At 31.4% G+C, this 17,020-nt stretch overlaps 1 protein-coding gene across 1 annotated transcript in view; it reads right to left on the bottom strand.

The window, feature by feature from the left end:
• LOC126232200 (repetitive organellar protein-like) overlaps positions 1–16,072 on the bottom strand; it is an 81,925-nt gene extending 65,853 nt beyond the window's left edge. The window contains exons 1-10 of the mRNA XM_049942495.1: positions 16,021–16,072; positions 15,861–15,938; positions 15,751–15,778; positions 15,612–15,660; positions 12,739–12,986; positions 12,033–12,436; positions 11,770–11,891; positions 10,907–11,109; positions 10,591–10,766; positions 10,428–10,549 (exon numbers count right to left, since the gene is read on the bottom strand). Coding sequence (XP_049798452.1) covers positions 10,428–10,549; positions 10,591–10,766; positions 10,907–11,109; positions 11,770–11,891; positions 12,033–12,436; positions 12,739–12,986; positions 15,612–15,660; positions 15,751–15,778; positions 15,861–15,938; positions 16,021–16,072 — 1,482 coding nt within the window. The remainder of the gene's footprint in view (positions 1–10,427; positions 10,550–10,590; positions 10,767–10,906; positions 11,110–11,769; positions 11,892–12,032; positions 12,437–12,738; positions 12,987–15,611; positions 15,661–15,750; positions 15,779–15,860; positions 15,939–16,020) is intronic.
• Positions 16,073–17,020: the final 948 nt, after the last annotated feature.

The following is a 17,020-nucleotide window of genomic DNA, read 5'->3' as shown; positions in this document are numbered from 1 at the left end:
ATTATATATCGATACTTTTCATTATATATCGATAGTTTTCCTTATATATCGATACTTTTCCTTATATATAGATACTTTTCGATATATATCAATACTTTTCGATATATATCGATACTATTCGATATATATCGATACTTTTCGATATCTTTCCGGTACTTTTCGATATCTTATCGGTACTTTTCGATATCTTATCGATACTTATCGATATATCGATACTTTGCGATATATCGATACTTTTCTATATATCGATACTTTTCGATATATCGATACTTTTCGATATATCGATAGTTTTCGATATATCGATACTTTTCGATATATCGATACTTTTCTATATATCGATACTTTTCGATAAACCGATACTTCTCGATATATCGATACTTTTCGATATATCGATACTTTTCGATAAATCGATACTTCTCGATATATCGATACTTATCGATATATCGATACTTATCGATATATCGATACTTATCGATATATCGATACTTATCGATATATCGATACTTTTCGATAAATCGATACTTATCGATTTATCGATACTTATCGATATATCGATATATCGATACGTATTGATATATGGATACTTATCGATATATCGATACTTTTCGATATTTCGATACTTATCGATATATCGATACTTTTCGATATATCGATACTTTTCGATATATCGATACTTTTCGATATATCGATACTTTTCGTTACATCGATACTTATCGATATATCGATACTTATCGATATATCGATACTTATCGATACATCGATACTTTTCGATATCTTTTCGATACTTTTCGATATCTTTACGATACTTTTCGATGTCTTTTCGATACTTTTCGATATCTTTTCGATACTTTTCGATATCTTTTCGGTACTTGTCGATATCTTTTCGGTACTTGTCGATATCTTTTCGGTACTTGTCGATATCTTTTCGGTACTTGTCGATATCTTTTCGGTACTTTTCGATATCTTTTCGGTACTTTTCGATATCTTTTCGGTACTTTTCGAAATCTTTTCGGTACTTTTCGAAATCTTTTCGGTACTTTTCGATATCTTTTCGGTACTTTTCGATATCTTTTCGGTACTTTTCGATATCTTTCCGGTACTTTTCGATATCTTTTCGGTACTTTTCGATATCTTTTCGGTACTTATCGATATATCGATACTTATCGATATATCGATACTTATCGATATATCGATACTTTTCGATATATCGATACTTTTCGATATATCGATACTTTTCGATACATCGATACTTTTCGATACATCGATACTTTTCGATCTTTCGATACTTTTCGATATATCGATACTTTATGATTTATCGATACTTTTCGATAAATCGATACTTTTCGAAAGATCGATACTTATCGATATATCGATACTTATCGATATATCGATACTTATCGATATATCGATACTTATCGATACATCGATACTTATCGATACATCGATACTTATCGATACATCGATACTTTTCGATATATCGATACTTATCGATACATCGATACTTTTCGATATATCGATACTTTTCGTTATATCGATACTTTTCGATATATCGATACTTTTCGATATATCGATACTTATCGATATATCGATACTTTTCGATATCTTTTCGATACTTATCGATATATCGATACTTTTCGATATCTTTTCGATACTTTTCGATATCTTTTCGATACTTTTCGATATCTTTTCGGTACTTTTCGATATCTTTTCGGTAGTTTTCGATATCTTTTCGGTACTTATATATCGATACTTATCATTATATATAGATACTTATCATTATATATCGATACTTTTCATTATATATCGATACTTTTAATTATATATCGACACTTTTCATTATATATAGATACTTTTCGATATATATAGATACTTTTTGATATATATAGATACTTTTCGATATATATAGATACTTTTCGATATCTTTTCGATACTTTTCGATATCTTTTCGGTATCTTTTCGATACTTTTCGATGTCTTTTCGATACTTTTCGATATCTTTTCGATACTTATCGATATCTTTTCGATACTTATCTATGTCTTTTCGATACTTATCGATATCTTTTCGTTACTTATCGATATCTTTTCGATACTTATCGATATCTTTTCGATACTTTTCATTATATATCGATACTTTTCATTATATATCGATACTTTTTATTATATATAGATACTTTTCATTATATATAGATACTTTTCGATATCTTTTCGATACTTTTCGATATCTTTTCGATACTTTTGATATCTTTTCGATACTTTTCGATATCTTTTCGGTACTTTTCGATATCTTTTCGGTACTTTTCGATATCTTTTCGGTACTTTCGGATATCTTTTCGGTACTTTTTGATATCTTTTCGGAACTTTTCGATATCTTTTCGATACTTTTCGATATCTTTTCGGTACTTTTCGATATATCGGTACTTTTCGATATATCGATACTTATCGATATATCGATACTTATCGATTTATCGATACTTATCGATATATCGATACTTATCGATATATCGATACTTATCGATACTTATCGATATATCGGTATTTATCGATATATCGGTACTTTTCGATATATCGGTACTTTTCGATATATCGATACTTATCGATATATCGATACTTTTCGATATATCGATACTTTTCGATATCTTTTCGATACTTTTCGATATCTTTTCGATACTTTTCGATATCTTTTCGATACTTTTCGATATCTTTTCCATACTTTTTGATATCTTTTCGATACTTTTCGATATCTTTTCGGTACTTTTCGATATCTTTTCGGTACTTATCGATATCTTTTCGGTACTTATCGATATCTTTTCGATACGTATCGATATATCGATACTTATCGATATATCGATACTTATCGATACTTATCGATATATCGATACTTATCGATATATCGATACTTTTCGATATATCGATACTTTTCGATATCTTATCGATACTTATCGATATATCGATACTTTTCGATATATCGATACTTTTCGATATACCGATTTTTTTCGTTATATCGACACTTTTCGATATATCGATACTTATCGATTTATCGATACTTTTCGATATATCGATACTTATCGATATATCGGATATATCGATACTTATCGATATATCGATACTTATCGATATATCGATACTTTTCGATATATCGATACTTATCGATATATCGATACTTTTCGATATCTTTTCTTCGATCTTTACGATACTTTTCGATATCTCTTCGATACTTTTCGATATCTTTATGATACTTTTCGATATCTTTTCGATACTTTTCGATACTTTTCTATATCTTTTCGATACTTTTCATTATATATCGATACTTTTTATTATATATCGATACCTTTCATTATATATCGATACTTATCTTTATATATCGATACTTATCATTATATATCGATATTTATCATTATATATCCATACTTATCATTATATATCCATACTTATCATTATATATCGATACTATTCCTTATATATAGATACTTTTCGATATATATCGATACTTTTCGATATATATCGATACTATTCTATATATATCGATTCTTTTCGTTATCTTTTCGGTACTTTTCGATATCTTATCGATACCTATCGATATATCGATACTTTTCGATATATCGATACTTTTCGATATATCGATACTTTTCGATATATCGCTACTTTTCGATATATCGATACCTTTCGATATATCGATACTTATCGATATATCGGATATATCGTTACTTATCGATATATCGATACTTTTCGATATATCGATACTTATCGATATATCGATACTTTTCGATATATCGATACTTTTCGATATATCGATACTTCTCGATATATCGATACTTATCGATATATCGATACTAATCGATATATCGATACTTATCGATATATCGATACTTATCGATATATCGATACTTATCGATATATCGATACTTATCGATATATCGATACTTTTCGATATATCGATACTTTTCGATATGTCGATACTTATCGATATATCGATACTTATCGATATATACTTATACTTATCGATATATCGATATATATATATATATATATATATATATATATATATATATATATATATATATATATATATATATATATCGATATATCGATACTTATTGATATATGGATACTTATCGATATATCGATACTTTTCGATATATCGATACTTTTCGATATATCGATACTTTTCGATATATCGATACTTTTCGATAAATCGATACTTTTCGATATATCGATACTTATCGATATATCGATACTTTTCGATATATCGATACTTATCGATATTTCGATACTTATCGATATATCGATATTGATACTTTTCGATATATCGATACTTATCGATACATCGATACTTTTCGATATATTTTCGATACTTTTCGATATCTTTACGATACTTTTCGATATCTTTACAATACTTTTCGATATCTTTACGATACTTTTCGATATCTTTTCGATACTTTTCGATATCTTTTCGGTACTTTTCGATATCTTTTCGGTACTTTTCGATATCTTTTCGGTACTTTTCGATATCTTTTCGGTACTTTTCGATATCTTTTCGGTACTTTTCGATATCTTTTCGGTACTTTTCGAAATCTTTTTGGTACTTTTCGACATCTTTTCGGTATTTTTCGATATCTTTTCGGTACTTTTCGATATCTTTTCGGTACTTTTGGATATCTTTTCGGTACTTTTGGATATCTTTTCGGAACTTTTCGATATCTTTTCGATACTTTTCGATATCTTTTCGGTACTTTTCGATATATCGGTACTTTTCGATATATCGATACTTATCGATATATCGATACTTATCGATTTATCGATACTTATCGATATATCGATACTTATCGATATATCGATACTTATCGATACTTATCGATATATCGGTATTTATCGATAAATCGGTACTTTTCGATATATCGGTACTTTTCGATATATCGATACTTATCGATATATCGATACTTTTCGATATATCGATACTTTTCGATATCTTTTCGATACTTTTCGATATCTTTTCGATACTTTTCGATATCTTTTCGATACTTTTTGATATCTTTTCGATACTTTTCGATATCTTTTCGGTACTTTTCGATATCTTTTCGGTACTTATCGATATCTTTTCGGTACTTATCGATATCTTTTCGATACGTATCGATATATCGATACTTATCGATATATCGATACTTATCGATACTTATCGATATATCGATACTTATCGATATATCGATACTTTTCGATATATCGATACTTTTCGATATCTTATCGATACTTATCGATATATCGATACTTTTCGATATATCGATACTTTTCGATATACCGATTTTTTTCGTTATATCGACACTTTTCGATATATCGATACTTATCGATTTATGGATACTTTTCGATATATCGATACTTATCGATATATCGGATATATCGATACTTATCGATATATCGATACTTATCGATATATCGATACTTTTCGATATATCGATACTTATCGATATATCGATACTTTTCGATATCTTTTCTTCGATCTTTACGATACTTTTCGATATCTCTTCGATACTTTTCGATATCTTTATGATACTTTTCGATATCTTTTCGATACTTTTCGATATCTTTTCGATACTTTTCTATATCTTTTCGATACTTTTCATTATATATCGATACTTTTTATTATATATCGATACCTTTCATTATATATCGATACTTATCTTTATATATCGATACTTATCATTATATATCGATATTTATCATTATATATCCATACTTAGTATTATATATCCATACTTATCATTATATATCGATACTATTCCTTATATATAGATACTTTTCGATATATATCGATACTTTTCGATATATATCGATACTATTCGATATATATCGATTCTTTTCGTTATCTTTTCGGTACTTTTCGATATCTTATCGATACCTATCGATATATCGATACTTTTCGATATATCGATACTTTTCGATATATCGATACTTTTCGATATATCGCTACTTTTCGATATATCGATACCTTTCGATATATCGATACTTATCGATATATCGGATATATCGTTACTTATCGATATATCGATACTTTTCGATATATCGATACTTATCGATATATCGATACTTTTCGATATATCGATACTTTTCGATATATCGATACTTCTCGATATATCGATACTTATCGATATATCGATACTAATCGATATATCGATACTTATCGATATATCGATACTTATCGATATATCGATACTTATCGATATATCGATACTTATCGATATATCGATACTTATCGATATATCGATACTTTTCGATATATCGATACTTTTCGATATGTCGATACTTATCGATATATACTTATACTTATCGATATATATATATATATATATATATATATATATATATATATATATATATATATATATATATATATATATATATATATATATATCGATATGTCGATATGTCGATACTTATTGATATATGGATACTTATCGATATATCGATACTTTTCGATATATCGATACTTTTCGATATATCGATACTTTTCGATATATCGATACTTTTCGATATATCGATACTTATCGATATATCGATACTTTTCGATATATCGATACTTATCGATATATCGATACTTATCGATATATCGATACTTTTCGATATATCGATACTTATCGATACATCGATACTTTTCGATATATTTTCGATACTTTTCGATATCTTTACGATACTTTTCGATATCTTTACAATACTTTTCGATATCTTTACGATACTTTTCGATATTTTTTCGATACTTTTCGATATCTTTTCGGTACTTTTCGATATCTTTTCGGTACTTTTCGATATCTTTTCGGTACTTTTCGATATCTTTTCGGTACTTTTCGATATCTTTTCGGTACTTTTCGATATCTTTTCGGTACTTTTCGATATCTTTTCGGTACTTTTCGAAATCTTTTTGGTACTTTTCGATATCTTTTCGGTATTTTTCGATATCTTTTCGGTACTTTTCGATATCTTTTCGGTACTTTTCGATATCTTTTCGGTACTTTTCGATATCTTTTCGGTACTTTTCGATATATCGGTACTTATCGATATATCAATACTTTTCGATATATCGATACTTTTCGATATATCGATAAGTACCGATATATCGATACTTATCGATATATCGATACTTTTCGATATATCGATACTTATCGATAATTCGATACTTATCGATATATCGATACTTATCGATATATCGATACTTATCGATATATCGATACTTATCGATACATCGATACTTATCGATACATCGATATTTTTGAAATATCTATACTTTTCGATATATCGATACTTTTCGTTATATCGATACTTTTCGATATATCGATAAATTTCGATATATCGATACTTGTCGATATATCGATACTTTTCGATATCTTTTCGATACTTATCGACATATCGATACTATTCGATATCTTTTCGATACTTTTCGATATCTTTTCGATACTTTTCGATATCTTTTCGGTACTTTTCGATATCTTTTCGGTACTTATATATCGATACTTATCATTATATATCGATACTTATATTTATATATCGATACTTTTCATTATATATCGATACTTTTAATTATATATCGATACTTTTCATTATATATAGATACTTTTCGATATATATAGATACTTTTCGATATATATAGATACTTTTCGATATATATAGATACTTTTCGATATCTTTTCGAAACTTTTCGATATCTTTTCGATACTTATCGATACCTTTTCGATACTTATCTATATCTTTTCGATACTTATCGATATCTTATCGATACTTATCGATATCTTTTCGATACTTATCGATATCTTTTCGATACTTATCGATATCTTTTCGATACTTTTCATTATATATCGATACTTTTCATTATATATCGATACTTTTTATTATATATAGATACTTTTCATTATATATAGATACTTTTCGATATCTTTTCGATACTTTTCGATATCTTTTCGATACTTTTCGATATCTTTTCGATACTTTTCGATATCTTTTCGATACTTTTCGATATCTTTTCGATACTTTTCGGTATCTTTTCGGTACTTTTCGATATCTTTTCGGTACTTTTCGATATCTTTTCGGTACTTTTCGATATCTTTTCGGTACTTTTCGATATCTTTGCGGTACTTTTCGATATATCGGTACTTTTCGATATATCGATACTTTACGATATATCGATACTTTTCGATATATCGATACTTTTCGATATATCGACACTTTTCGATATATCGATACTTATCGATATATCGATACTTATCGATATATCGATACTTATCGATATATCGATACTTATCGATATATCGATACTTATCGATATATCGATACTTATCGATATTTATCGATATATCGATACTTACCGATATATCGATTCTTTTCGATATATCGATACTTTTCGATATATCTATACTTATCGATATATCGATACTTATCGATATATCGATACTTTTCGATATATCGATACTTTTCGATATCTTTTCGATACTTTTCGATATCTTTTCGATACTTTTCGATATCTTTTCGATACTTTTTGATATCTTTTCGATAGTTTTCGATATCTTTTCGATACTTTTCGATATCTTTTCGATACTTTTCATTATATATCGATAGTTTTAATTATATATCGATACTTTTCATTATATATCGATACTTTTCATTATATATCGATACTTTTCATTATATATCGATACTTTTGCTTATATATCGATACTTTTCCTTATATATAGATACTTTTCGATAATTATCGATACTTTTCGATATCTTTTCGGTACTTATCGATATCTTTTCGGTACTTATCGATATCTATTCGATACTTTTCGATATATCGATATATCGATACTTTTCGAAATATCGATACTTTTCGATATATCGATACTTTTCGATATCTTATCGATACTTATCGATATATCGATACTTTTCGATATATCGATACTTTTCGATATATCGATACTTTTCGATATATCGATACTTTTAGATATATCGATACTTTTCGATATATCGATACTTATCGATATATCGGATATATCAATACTTATCGATATATCCATACTTTTCGAAATATCGATACTTATCGATATAACGATACTTTTCGATATCTTTTCTTCGATCTTTTCGATACTATTCGATATCTTTTCGATACTTTTCGATATCTTTTCGATACTTTTCGATATCTTTTCGATACTTTTCATTATATATCGATACTTTTTATTATATATCGATACCTTTCATTATATATCGATACTTTTTATTATATATCGATACCTTTCATTATATATCGATACTTATCATTATATATCGATACTTATCATTATATATCGATACTTATCATTATATATCCATACTTATCATTATATATCCATACTTCATCAACAAAAGCAAAACGAGGATAATGGAATGTAGTCAAATTAAGTCGGGTGATGCTGAGGGAATTAGATTAGGAAATGAGACACTTAAAGTAGTAAAGGAGTTTTGCTATTTAGGGAGTAAAATAACCGATGATGGTCGAAGTAGAGAGGATGTAAAATGTAGACTGGCAATGGCAAGGAAAGCGTTTCTCAAGAAGAGAAATTTGTTAACATCGAGTATAGATTTAGGTGTCAGGAAGGCGTTTCTGAAAGTATTTGTATGGAGTGTAGCCATGTATGGAAGTGAAACATGGACGATAACCAGTTTGGACAAGAAGAGAATAGAAGCTTTCGAAATGTGGTGCTACAGAAGAATGCTGAAGATAAGGTGGGTAGATCACGTAACTAATGAGGAGGTATTGAATAGGATTGGGGAGAAGAGAAGTTTGTGGCACAACTTGACTAGAAGAAGGGATCGGTTGGTAGGACATGTTTTGAGGCATCAAGGGATCACAAATTTAGCATTGGAGGGCAGCGTGGAGGGTAAAAATCGTAGAGGGAGACCAAGAGATCAATACACTAAGCAGATTCAGAAGGATGTAGGTTGCAGTAGGTACTGGGAGATGAAGAAGCTTGCACAGGATAGAGTAGCATGGAGAGCTGCATCAAACCAGTCTCAGGACTGAAGACCACAACAACAACAACATCCATACTTATCATTATATATCGATACTTTTCATTATATATCGATACTTTTCATTATATATCGATACTTTTCCTTATATATAGATACTTTTCGATATATATCGATACTTTTCGATATATATCGATACTATTCGATATATATCGATACTTTTCGATATCTTTTCGATACGTTTCGATATCTTTTCGGTACCTTTCGATATCTTTTCGGTACTTTTCGATATCTTATCGATACTTATCGATATATCGATACTTTTCGATATATCGATACTTTTCGATATATCGATACTTTTCGATCAGTCGATACTTTTCGATAAATCGATACTTTTCGATATATCGATACTTTTCGATATATCGATACTTTTCGATATATCGATACTTATCGATATATCGATACTTTGCGATATCTTTTTGATACTTTTCGATCTTTTCGATACTTTTCGAGATCTTTTCGATACTTATCGATATCTTTTCGATACTTATCGATATCTTTTCGATACTTTTCATTATATATCGATACTTTTCATTATATATCGATACTTTTTATTATATATAGATACTTTTTATTATATATAGATACTTTTCATTATATATAGACACTTTTCGATATCTTTTCGATACTTTTCGATATCTTTTCGATACTTTTCGATATATTTTCGATACTTTTCGATATCTTTTCGCTACTTTTCGATATCTTTTCGATACTTTTCGATATCTTTTCGGTACTTTTCGATATCTTTTTGGTACTTTTCGATATATCGGTACTTATCGATATATCGGTACTTTTCGATATATCGATACTTTTCGATATATCGATACTTTTCGATATATCGATACTTTTCGATATATCGATACTATTCGATATCTTTTCGATACTTTTCGATATCTTTTCGATACTTTTCGATATCTTTTCGGTACTTTTCGATATCTTCTCGGTACTTTTCGATATCTTTTCGGTACTTTTCGATATCTTTTCGGTACTTATCGATATCTTTTCGGTACTTATCGATATCTTTTCGGTACTTATCGATATCTTTTCGGTACTTTTCGATATATCGATATTTATCGATATATCGATTCTTTTCGATATATCAATACTTTTCGATATATCGATACTTTTCGATATATCGATACTTTTCGATATATCGATACTTCTTGATATATCGATACTTTTAGATATATCGATACTTTTCGATATATCGATACTTATCGATATATCGATACTTTTCGATATATCGATACTTATCGATATATCGATACTTTTCGATATATCGATACATATCGATATATCGATACTTTTCGATACATCGATACTTTTCGATATATCGATACTTATCGATATATCGATACTTTTCGATGTATCGATACTTATCGATATATCGATACTTTTCGATACATCGATACTTTTCGATATATCGATACTTTTCGATATATCGATACTTTTCGATATATCGATACTTTTCGATATATCGATACTTTTCGATATCTTTTTGGTACTTTTCGATATCTTTTCGATACTTTTCGATATCTTTTCGATACTTTTCATTATATATCGATACTTTTCATTATATATCGATACTTTTCATTATATATCGATACTTATCATTATATATCGATACTTATCATTATATATCCATACTTATCATTATATATCGATACTTTTCATTATATATCGATACTTTTCCTTATATATCGATACTTTTCTTTATATATAGATACTTTTCGATATATATTGATACTTTTCGATATATATCGATACTATTCGATATATATCGATACTTTTCGATATCTTTTCGATACTTTTCGATATCTTTTCGATACTTTTCGATATCTTTTCGATACTTTTCATTATATATCGATACTTATCATTATATATCGATACTGATCATTATATATCGATACTTATCATTATATATCCATACTTATCATTATATATCCATACTTATCATTATATATCCATACTTATCATTATATATCGATACTTTTCATTATATATCGATACTTTTCATTATATATCGATACTTTTCATTATATATCGATACTTTTCGATATATATCGATACTTTTCGATATATATCGATACTTTTCGATATATATAGATACTTTTCGATATCTTTTCGATACTTTTCGATATCTTTTCGATACTTTTCGATATCTTTTCGATACTTTTCGATATGTTTTCGATACTTTTCGATATCTTTTCGATACTTTTACATATCTTTTCGGTACTTGTCGATATCTTTTCGGTACTTGTCGATATCTTTTCGGTACTTGTCGATATCTTTTCGGTACTTTTCGATATCTTTTCGGTACTTTTCGATATCTTTTCGGTACTTTTCGATATCTTTTCGGTACTTTTCGAAATCTTTTCGGTACTTTTCGATATCTTTTCGGTACTTTTCGATATCTTTTCGGTACTTTTCGATATCTTTTCGGTACTTTTCGATATATCGATACTTTGCGATATATCGATACTTATCGATATATCGATACTTATCGATATATCGATACTTATCGATATATCGATACTTATCGATATATCGATACTTTTCGATATATCGATACTTTTCGATATATCGATACTTATCGATAGATCGATACTTATCGATATATCGATACTTATCGATACATCGATACTTTTGGATATATCGATACTTATCGATATATCGATACTTATCGATATATCGATACTTATCGATATATCGATACTTTTCGATATCTTTTTGATACTTTTCGATATCTTTTCGGTACTTTTCGATATCTTTTCGGTACTTTTCGAAATCTTTTCGGTACTTTTCGAAATCTTTTCGGTACTTTTCGATATCTTTTCGGTACTTTTCGATATCTTTCCGGTACTTTTCGATATCTTTTCGGTACTTTTCGATATCTTTTCGGTACTTATCGATATATCGATACTTATCTATATGTCGATACTTTGCGATATATCGATATTTCTCCTGTTTTTATGACCCTGTATTTTCGTCTACGTTATTGTGTTCATTATATCGATTTCTCACTTTGCTTGAATTTTATTTTACTTATAAAACCTTCTCTCATTTAAATCTTCATCTACACTACTATTTCCATAGTGCAGAAATAATTTAGGTTCTGTTTTAAATATTTATATGTCGATTACCATGCAAAAAAAGGCACGTCATGTAATGACAAATACATTTTTAACACACTAATGCACAGTCAATATAAATAGATTATTTCGTCTTTTGTTTTCTAATTAATTTATCGGAGTTTTGAAATAATTGAATAGTCAAACAGATAGGTATAATAAAATACACATTCACAAAAATTCCGATTGGAAGAAGAATGATGCAAAGAAAAATTGAACAAATGGAAAAGTTCATACGGTGCTTAAAACGATGTGACAAAGGAATAGAACGAAAGAAATTTCATTTAAACCAATAAATTGAGTAAAAATAGGTATCGAAGTCATTTCGATAAAGATTTAACAATAAAAGAAATTATTGCACCTGACGAGGCATGGTTAAGCTTCTATCCTAACCATTATGACACGTAACCAGACTATGGAATACGACTTCCTTAACGCTATGTAGCATCACGCAAAATTCCGAAATCTTTTCCGTCAGTTACTTGCAAACGGAGGCCCACCTGGATGCAGGGTCTGATACGGGGGATCTTAAGTTACACTACCGCTTATTTGGTTTCAAAAAGTCTATCCCGCCGCTGGGGAGCTCTCCTTGTTAGTTTTAAGAGTAACAAACGGCACATTTTGAAAGAACAGTAATGTCGCAGTCCAATAGCGCCAACTAGCGGTGGCCCCTGCAAACTTGAAAGACGACTCTAGCAACGGCAAAGAAAATTTTACTGTAGCAAGTAACCTGGCAACGCTACACACACAAAAGACAACTGAACAACTATGAAATATTAATAAGTTCACAGGAGAGCTTCTGTAAAGTTTGGAAGGTAGGAGACAAGGTACTGGCAAAGCTGTGAGGACGGGGCGTGAGTCGTGCTTCGGTAGCTCAGACGGTAGAGCACTTGCCCGCGAAAGGGAAAGGTCCCGAGTGCGCGTCTCGGTCCGGCACCTAGTTTTAATCTGCCAGGGAGTTTCAATAATAATAATAATAATAATACTAGGTCCAGTCATATTAATGTGACCAACTCCTGTTTTCGTGTAAATACTCATAGACGCCAGGTGATAGCATTAGTAGGTGATGAAAGGGGGGGCGGGAGGGTGGGAGGCTGTAAACAGTGAAGTCGTTGTCATAATGCGTAAAAGGGGCGATTTATGTGCCGTCCAACAGGGCATAATCGTTGGCTTTCTTCCCAAAGGTTGAAGCATTTCCGAAACGGCAAGATCTGTAATCTTTTCAAATGCCACTGTATGTAAAGTAAACAGTGCGTGGCAAATTCTCGGTATTCTAATCCGGCTCCGAGGCAAGTGTGTTGGACTACGGGCAGTAGGCGACACAGGTGAGAGATAGCTGCAGATAAGTGTGCTGGCGAATAGATGTGCAACTTTTGTGCAGCTGACTGCCCAGGCGAACCAAGGGCTGCCACGAATGTTTCCTCAACAATGCATGGGCTTCCGCAGTAGCCACCTGGTCCCTGCATCCATGCTGACTGCTGTTCATTGGCGTTGAAAGCTTGCATTTGCACGCCGGTACCACAACTGAAAGTCCACTGAGTGCTACAGGTGGCCTCTCCATATTAATCACATTTTATGTCCCATCGGACAGATTTTCATTGGCGTGTAACGTCTGAAAGCAAACGCCCTGCAACCCTGAGGGAGCGTAATGGTGTGGGGAATGTTTTCGCGGCATTCCGTGGGTGATCTCGTAATTCTGAAAGGCACAATGGATCAACCCTAGTACGCACCTATCCTTGGGGACCATATCCACCCTTAGATGCACGTGTAACATAGCTCGCAGTGTATGTGCGTGGTTCTGAAAGCTCTAGGATGAATTTACCGTACTGCCCTGACCGCCAAATTTCCCGGCTTTAAACCCAATCGAGAATCTGAGGGGCCATCTCGATCCAGTAGTTTGTGCCACGGATCCTCAATCGATAAAATTCTATCGCAGCTGGACAAGTACTGCAGTCGGAATGGCTTCTTATCACTGTAATTACCTCATTGACTCTATTCCTGTACATCTCATGCTGCAAAAGGCGTTTATTCGGGATTTTAACACGTGGTCACATTACTGCGTTTCGACAGTGTAATAATACTAACAAATTTCGCGTATTTCAGTGCCCTCGTTTAAGTCTTTCAATCGGACGGCACTTTGGTGACTTGCTTATCATAAACGTATACCAGTTGTCCAACCGGGGAAGGGAATCGGCAGTTTAACGTGGAATCCGCACCACATGTTGTTTCTACCGACTCCTCATGTCATTGAGAGGTGAAGGCTGGATTAAACGCAGAGTGAAAAATTTATTGGTTCAACTGGGATTCGATCGCGCGGTTCTCGATTTGCAACCACGCACTGTGCCGGTAGACCACTAGGTCCAACAGTTACGAGATGGTAATCGAACTGTATTGGCGGAGTATTTCGTCGTATTTTACGTCAAGTAAATATGCTGTGGTGAAGACAAAGTAAATTCACGTTAAGGGCATCAGTTCCGAACCCAGAAAAGTGTGCAGCCAGGGCAGTACTGTAAGTGCAAATCGAACATTAATGCTCTAAGTAAAAATCAAACTCTTCCATCTTTCGCAACGAATTGCTATACATCTAGAAAACAAACCAAAATTGTGAAAACATTTCGTACAAGACTACAGACAAATTTTTATGAGTAAAAATAACCGGGTATGGTAATATACATGGAGTGGATTTACTACATATTAGCACACAAACATTTAACATTTTCTCGTGCAACGTGGCTGCCAGACCTCGGTTCATTCAAAATATTAAGGACCTTGGTCATGTCCAAGGCTACAAATCGGCCAATTATTCAATAATCAATAACTAAAACTTGAATTGTGCAATATACTACTGGCCGATTGCATCAACTTACAAGCTTCTACTGTGTTGCTTGTAGTGTTTCCGCATTCCGCAGCAAGCGACATATGTTAGCAGACGATAAATGTACACGTTTGGGAGAGAAAAGCGTCCAATGTGACGATCTGGCATTACGTCGATTCGTAAGCAAATGACGGTAACGGGAGGATTTCTTAGGTTTTTACTACATATGAACACTTTTCACGCGACGTAAGATAGCAGTCTCAAAAAATGACCTTTTTTCACTCTGCCGTCCACCGAGCCACCTCCATACCACTTTCAACAGAAAAGTTTAACGAGGAGAATAATTTACTTAAAACCATAGCAGTCAATAATGAATGTACGCCTAACATAGTGGACGATATCCTAAAAAAGAAAACTGCAACAACTACCACGCTCCACACCTCATGCACTGAAATTAAACCAAACAAAACGTTGTTCTATTCTTTTCATAGGACCCATTTCCTATCAGATTTAGCGCGTGCTTCGCAACAAATACAACTGCAATGTTGCCTTCTCTACTAATAATAATCTAAAGAGAAATTTCATTCATAATTTCAAATCCATTCGCTCCCCTACAGAAGGTTCTGGCGTTTTTTAAGTTCATCTGCGATACCTGCTCCTCGTGTTATATAGGACAAACCGGACGTGCTTTCACCATCAGATATAAAGAACATCTTTTGAGATAGAACGGCACCAGTCCCTAAAATTCATCCTTTGCCGATCATCTCTTAATTACTGGACACGTGCCTAAAGCCATAGGCGATAATATCCTGCATACCGAAAAGGAGCGTAGGTTAGATGTCTTAGAGGAATCGGAGATTTTCAAACATCTCACTCATGGTGGCCTCATTCTCAACGAACAGCTGCAGCTGTGAAATAAAAACTTTTTTGTCTGTATAAAGCCATTGCTTGATCTTTGATTCAGATTTCCTCATGCAGTTTACCGAAAGCAGATAAATATGTAACTTTATCTTGTTATTATTAATGCTTACGTTATGCCGAAATCAGCTGCA

The sequence above is a fragment of the Schistocerca nitens genome, unplaced genomic scaffold (genome assembly GCF_023898315.1).
Source record: "Schistocerca nitens isolate TAMUIC-IGC-003100 unplaced genomic scaffold, iqSchNite1.1 HiC_scaffold_466, whole genome shotgun sequence".
NCBI lineage: Eukaryota > Metazoa > Arthropoda > Insecta > Orthoptera > Acrididae > Schistocerca > Schistocerca nitens.
Note: the sequence above shows the minus strand (reverse complement) of the source record. Positions and strands in the feature narration are given on the sequence as shown.